The sequence below is a fragment of the Myotis brandtii genome, unplaced genomic scaffold (assembly GCF_000412655.1).
Source record: "Myotis brandtii unplaced genomic scaffold, ASM41265v1 scaffold96, whole genome shotgun sequence".
In the NCBI taxonomy this organism is placed as follows: Eukaryota; Metazoa; Chordata; class Mammalia; order Chiroptera; family Vespertilionidae; genus Myotis; species Myotis brandtii.
The window spans coordinates 710,973-718,499 of NW_005371972.1; the positions used below are offsets into that span (position 1 = coordinate 710,973).

Below are 7,527 nucleotides of genomic sequence, written 5' to 3' on the forward strand. Positions count from 1 at the left end.
AGAGTGTGGGCATCTTCCTCCGGCCAGGTGAGTGCTGCCAGGAGGAGGAGGCGGCGGCGGGTGGAGACCTGGCGGGCCTGCCCTGTGAGGTCAGGGCTGGGGTGGCTGGGAGCGACCGGGCCCCACCCCAGTCCCTCTCTGATCCAGACTCCTGTCCCCAGGAGCACCCAGAGGAGGTGCCCTAACGCCAGCCCTTCCTACCTAAGTGCGGGCTCCCACCCTGCCCTCCGAGGGAGCCCCCATGGGAGCTTTAAGGACCCTCTTTGGCACCAGCTCTCGGATGTCCTGTGGGGTACAGCTGGGATTAGGAGGGACGACCCCAGGTTTTCTGGATTTCCTAACAACAACGCCCAGTGGTCCGAGAACCCCCTTCCCTGACCTCTCCTTGGGGGAACTTCCACGCCGCCCAGGCCACTGGAGACCTTGTAGCCCTCAGGAGAAATCTCGCCTCTGTGGCCCATTCTGGCCCAACGAAGTGGTCAGGGGGTGCCCGTGCTTGAAGCTCTTTCCTCTTCACTGTGGCTGGTGCTCTGTGGCCCTAAGAATGAATTTACAGAGTTTAAGACATTCGATTACTTTCTATGGTGTTTTTCAGGCAGGGAAATGGCTGCGCGGGGCAGGACTAAGGTGAAGTGTTGTCCAACCCCAAAGCTAAAGAGATAGAATTTAGGTTTTCCAAAAAGTCCTGTAGAATAGATACTGAACGGCAAATGAGGGTAGTTACTGTGAAAGATTCCTAGCCAGATGGTCCTCTGATGGCTTTGAGGTGTCATTTTTTATTTTCATTCATTTAGCCAGTGTTTTCTGAGCACCTACTATGTATCAGGCATTGCTGCAGGCGCTGGATATGGGGTAACAGAACAAAACTGTCAGGAACTTGGAAGGGGCTGAGTTTTCCCCCTGCTTGCAAGCTAACGAGGTAGCCTGCCCAGCTGACAGAGGCTGGTAGAAGACAGGAGACACCGGGGCTGGCGACAGAGGACTTGACTACTCACAGCAGAATGGGCGGCAGGCAACCAGGATTCACATTCACATTGTTCCCTTGCCCCAAGTCCCTTGGCGCGGTGCAGGACATCAGTGGGTGCTGTGCACGCACTGGGTCTATACCCCAGCTGAGCTCCAAGCTTAGGAAGCCCCAGTCTTTGAAAGGGGCTGCTGGCAAACTTGCCTGGTCATTGCCCCCAAGGGAGGCATCGTCTTTCTTATGAGCCTTGCCTGTATTCTCCCAGGCCGTTTGCCCTGCAGACTTCCTTGGCAAGACCGTGCAGGACAAAATCTGTCAGTGCCTTTGCTCTGAAGATAGTACAAACACACAAAACTCATGCAAAATTGTCTCAACAACAAAAACACGGTTCTGACTCTCCTGGAACATATATATTAATGAGAGGGAGACAGACAGCAAACCCAACCAAATGAAGGAATAAGAAAATGTCAGCCCAGCCAGAGTGGCTCAGGCTGAGCGTCGACCTAGGAACCAGGGGGTCATGACACATGCCTGGGTTGCAGGCCAGATCCCCAGTAGGAGATATGCAGGGGGCAGCCAATCAATGATTCTCTCTCATCGTTGATGTTTCTAGCTCTCTCTCCCTTCCTCTCTGAAATCAATAAAAATATCTTTTTTTTTAAAAAAAAGAAAATGTCAGAGAATCCGTACAAGGAAGGAAACACAGCAGGGAGAGGTGCTGGCTGGAAAGTGACATTAACTGGAGGTGCCTTTAGCCAGGTGGTCAGATGGTCCCCACGAAGGGGTAACATCCGAGCAGAGAGAACGCACCAGCCTTGGGAACACCTGGGTGAGAGCTAAACACAAATATGAACATCACCTGAGTTTTGGGGTTTAGTTTGGTGGCTTCCCCACAGGAGAGACATTCTGCACAATGGACACTGGAGATATATTTCTAAATGCTTCACACATATTATTGAATGAGTTGCTAGGTAGCATGGTCCTCCCCAATTGAGGGTGAATAACTGAAACGAGTTGATGGCAAGAGAGCATGCTTCTTTTGGAAAAAAATGTCTTTTCTCCTATATTAATGACAACACACTTAAAAATTTATTACTTGTGATATGAAAGCACCGATATTTGTGAGACATCCACAGGCCTCAGAGTTTACAAATATAAAATAAACTCTCTGGCTTATTTTTATTTCTCTTACCCCTGAATAAGGTCTTTTTTTCCTCTCATAGGATAGAATCCTGGTTTCAAGGACGTTCTGATATTGCATGCCCCAAGGGTCAGCAGACAGGGTAACTGACTGTCCCCTCTCCGCCCCACCCAGCAACAATGGAGGTGGAAATTGAGCTGTGGAGGGTCATGTAGTAGTTACACGAAAGCGCCCAGAGTTCTCTCCCTGACACTTCCTGCTGCATGACCTTAACCTCTCTGAGTCTCAGGCTCCCCCTCTGTAAAGTGGGACAATAGTGATACCAAATTCTCAGGGCTGTTCTGACGATAAAAAGAGGCAATGTCTATAAAAGGATGGCACAATAAATGATGATGGAGATGGTGAGGGAAGGCAGAGCCAGACCTGATAGGTATACAGTCACAACTAGATGACTTTGGTTTTATCCACAGTCCAGCAACTTCACATTTCAGTGACCTTTCCGTTGAAAAGAGAGGGACTGTCATTCTTTGGCGTGGCATTGAGGTGGAGGCTGTCACACTGTAATCGGACACACCTCAAATCAGAATGCAAGCAGCATGTGAAGTATCACCAACGTTTTGGGAATGACTGAAGTTGCTGAAATGTTGACATTTTGAAAAACACGTACAGAACTTATTTGAAATGCATCAAAATATAAAATGGATGAGTGAATGGGTAGCTGGATAGATATGTGATCAAATAAATACAGCAAAATGTCAATTGTGGAATCCAGTTGGTGGGTATAGGAGTTCACCATCCACTTCTTTCAACTTTTCTGTACATTTGATATTTTCATAATAAAATACTGGGAAGAAATATGTGCATAGTCCTGATCATATGGCCAAACCTAAATCATCATTTTTTTCTAAGTATATGAAAAAATTGAGTGACTTTTTACAAAAGGTATCACCTACCGTAAAACTCATCTCCTCAAAGACTGACTCGACACTTTAAGAAGCTCTATAGAAGCTTAGAGTTCCTAGGATCAGAGTTCAAGAAGTCCAAGATTGATAACAATAATAAAAGTCATAGTACAGATGTGTGTTTCTAAATGCTTCACGCAGATTATTGCATTTAATCCTCGCAAAACCCTTTGGGATACAGAGTATTATTAGCCCCATTTTACAGATGAGAAAACTGAGGCATAGAGAAAGAATAAGTAACTCACCTAAGGTCACAGAGCTAGGAAGGGAAGGGTTGGGAATACTGAACGTGAATACTTGGTATGTCAAACAAGTAACTTCACTCTACTAGGTAAGTTTAATGGGAGAACAGTCAATTGTAGAATTCAGATTTGTTGAGTTGTAGCTATAGTTTTGCTCTGAGTTAAGTAAAAATGTCTTCTACTTGATTATCAGAACCAAACTCACCTATATTAGAGATCACAGCTAAAGAGACAGTCTTTCAAATAAGTAAAATCAGCCCGCTGGTGTGGCTCAGTGCTTAAGCATTGACCTATGAACCAGGGGGTCACAGTTCCATTCCCTGTCAGGGCACATGCCCAGGTTGTGCGCTCGATCCCCAGTAGGGGGCGTGCAGGAGGCAGCCAAGCAATGATTCTCATCATTGGTGTTTCTATCTCTCTCTCTTACTCTCCCTTCCTCTCTGAACCCAATAAAAAATATATTTTAAAAAATGAACCAGGGGGTCACAATTCCATTCCCTGTCAGAGCACATGCCCAGGTTGTACGCTCGATCCCCAGTAGGGGGCGTGCAGGAGGCAGCCAAGCAATGATTCTCATCATTGGTGTTTCTATCTCTCTCTCTTACTCTCCCTTCCTCTCTGAACCCAATAAAAAATATATTTTAAAAAATATGCATCATCATCATTGTGATCACGTCAGTCCATCTGTGCCCTCGCACCTCTGCTGGTTTCCCCTTTGGACACGACGGTGTGTCTCATTCATTCTAAATGTGACGTGGAGTGATTGGAGGACTGCATCTTCCTAACCGATTTTTTCCTGGAAACCTTGCAGAGGAAAAGCAGAGAGTATGAAAGCCTATCTAAAGAGCGCAGAAGGCTTTTTTGTCCTGAACAAAAGTACGACGATTGGAAGGCACGAAGACTCAGACCTGGTTTTAGAGGTAAGAACTCATCCAGCCCATTCCCCCACCCGCTCCAAAGCCCTGACTGCTTTGTGGACTCACATCTCTTTTGGAACATCACCTCTGGCCTTACAGCCACATTTCCCCTCAAGGCGCTGCCAACAACCACTGGCCAAACGAGCTGGATTTCCACAGGAGGCAAAGTGCCCCGTGTCCTACGTCATCCGCTGAACTTGTCTGCGGATGTCCCACCCATCGTCCCCTCCCCAGCAGCCTGGTGGGCGGTTGGCAAGGTGGGCGTGGAGCTGGTGCTCTGCCCTTCCCCTGCTCGGGGTATGATAGCCAGGGCCACCCGGAGCGCCCAGCCTGGGCAGTGGCCTTCGCCCCTGCCAGAGGTTTGGAGACTGTGGTGGGCCCCTGGGAGCCCACGGGTCTCCACGCAGTGGGTGTGGCCTCAGCATTTTCTCATTTCATTCCAGTCTCGAAGTAGCTGTGGTTTGGTCCAGAGCCTCCGCCCCTTGACATCCAAGGAAGCTGGGAGGAAGAAAGGAATACTAGAAACAGTGGCTTTGAGCCTTTTTAACTACCCAAGATGGTTAAAATATTGAAGCAGAAAGAGAAACACAGCAGAATCCCTTTATAACTGTGAAAGGCAGGTTTCTCTGAGACCTGACTCAACAGATTTTCTTTTAACTTTTTCTTTTGAAATAATTATAGATTCACAAAAAGTTCCAAAAATTGGAGAGAGAGAGAGAGAGAGAGATAGATAGATAGATATCCCAGGTACCTTCACCTACTTTCTCCCAGTTGGTTACATATTACCTAGCCATAACCACGTCCAAACCAGGAAACTGACATGGTGCAAAGGGTGTGTTTGGCCCTATGCCGTTTTGTCACATGTGTGGGTTCGTGTGCAGCCATCAAGGTATAGAACGACCCCATCCTCAAAGCTCTCCCTTGTGATGGTCTTTCACCGTCACCACACCTCTCCACCACCATCCCTAAACCCTGACAACCACGAACAAGTTCTCTGTTTCTATACTTTTATCTTTTTGAGAATGTTATATAAACCCACTCATCTACCGTGTGACCTTTTGAGGGTTTTTGTTTTTGTTTTTGTTTTTTCCCCACCAGGATGTCCTTGAGATCCATTGCGATTAGCCTGTTCCTTTTATTGCTGAGTATGATTCCATGGGGTAGACGTCCCACTTTTGTTTAACCATTCACCTGCAGAAGGGCATTTTGACTGTTTTCCACCCGGGGCTGTTACAAATAAGTCCACTACACACAGTCGTGTACAGCTTTTTGTACGAACATAAGTTTCATTTCTCTGGGATCAGTGCTCAGCGGTGTGATTGCCGGATCACGAGTTTGGTTTCTAAAGAAACGGCCAGACTGTTGTCCAGGGTGATTACCACTTTCATTCCCCCCAGCAGTATACGAGACACGGTTTCCCTGCATCCTCACCAGCAGGTACTTTATCCCTGTGTTTTATTTTAGCTGTGTTACAAAGAAACTGCCAGACTGTTGTCCAGGGTGACTACCATCTTTCATTCCCCCCAGTAGTATACGAGAGACGGTTTCCCTGCATCCTCACCAGCAGGTACTTTATCCTAAAGAAACGGCCAGACTGTTGTCCAGGGTGATTACCACTTTCATTCCCCCCAGCAGTATACGAGACACGGTTTCCCTGCATCCTCACCAGCAGGTACTTTATCCCCGTGTTTTATTTTAGCTGTGTTAGTGCCTAGCGATAGCTGATCGTGGTTTTAATTGCCCTTCCCAAACGGCTAGTGATGCTGAATATCTGTTCATGTAGTTAGTGCTTCATGCGCCTTCTGCATATCCACTTTGGTAAAATGTCTCCTCATGTCTTTTGCCCTCTTTCTAGTCAGACCATTTGTTGTTGTTTTTCCCTGTTGAGTTTTGAGAGTTCTTTCTGTATTCTAGATATGAGTCTTTTGTCAGAGGTCTGGTTTGCAAATATTTTCTCCCACCGGGAGTCTGTCTTTTCATTCTCTCCACAGAGCAGAAGTTTTAAGTGTTGATGAGGTTCGGTTTATCATCTTCATTCTTTTATAGAGCGTGGTTGCAGAGTCCCCATGCCCTCGATTCTGAGGATTTTCTCTTGTGTTTTCTTCTGAAAGTTTTGTAGTTGTATGTCTTATATTTAAATATATGAACCTTTTTGAGATCATTTTAAAAATATAATGTGAGGTTTAAGTCCAAGTCTTTATTTTTATTACATGTGGATATCCAGTAGCTCCAGAATCATTTGTTGCAAAGACTGTCCTTTCTCCATTGAATTGCTTTTGTAGCTTTGCCAAAAATCATTTGGCCATACTGTGTGGGGGGTTATTTCTGAGTTCCCTATTGCATTTCATTGATTTCTGTGTCTATCGCTCTACCAATATGACGTGGTCTAGATTATTGTAGCTATATTAAGTCTTAAATCATATAGTGACTCTATTCTTCTTTTACAAGTTTTTTTTAAACTATTCTGGTTCTTTTGCCTTCCCATATAAATTTTAGTAACAAGCCTGTACATACAAAATATCTTGCTGGAATTTTTGTAGGAATTGTGTTTAAACCTATGTATCAGTGTAAGAATAATTTATATCTTTACTATGTTGCCTTCCATCCACAAACATGGTATGTTTCTCCATTTGTTCAGGTGGTCTTTTATTTCTTTCATGAGTATTCTGTAGTTTTCAGCATTTAAGTCCCATACATTTTTGTTATATATTTACTCTTGTTTCTCTCTCTCTCTGTCTCTCTCTCTCTCTCTGACTATAAATGGCATTATATTATTAATTTTGGTGTCCACATGTCATTGACAGTAAATACAACGGATTTTTTATGCTTATATGGTACCTTGCAACCTTAACTGAACTTTCTAGAAGGTTTTTTATAGATTTCTTAGGATTTGATACCCAAACAGTCATGTCATCTGCAAATAAGAACAATGTTATTTCTCCTCTGAGAAAAGGAGAGCTGAATGCCTTTAATTTCCCTTTCTTGCTTTATTGCATGGGCTAGTACTCCAGTACTCTGCTGAAAAATAGTGATGTGTATAGTAGAAATCTTCATGTTTGCTTGTTCCTGATCTTAGAGGGGAAGCATTCAGTCTTCCTCCATGAGTATGATGCTCACTGTAGTTTTTTTGTAAATGCTCTTAACAAGTAGAAAAAGGCCCCCCCCCCCACTTTATTCCTAGCTTTCTGAGAGTGTTTATTATAAACTCAACAGATTTAAAAATAGCGGGCCTCCCCTTGAGATTCTCATCCATGTGGTGGTCTCCCAACAAGGACACAGGAAATCTGTTCAGTGCCCAAAG

At 44.9% G+C, this 7,527-nt stretch overlaps 1 protein-coding gene across 1 annotated transcript in view; it reads left to right on the plus strand.

Moving 5' to 3' along the window:
* The first annotated feature begins 7 nt into the window (after nt 1–7).
* The window catches only part of FHAD1 (forkhead-associated (FHA) phosphopeptide binding domain 1), a 101,836-nt gene continuing 94,316 nt past the window's right edge, over nt 8–7,527 (plus strand). The window contains exons 1-2 of the mRNA XM_014533287.1: nt 8–27; nt 4,121–4,229. Of these exons, the coding sequence (XP_014388773.1) occupies nt 4,137–4,229 (93 nt within the window). The 5' untranslated portion in view covers nt 8–27; nt 4,121–4,136. The remainder of the gene's footprint in view (nt 28–4,120; nt 4,230–7,527) is intronic.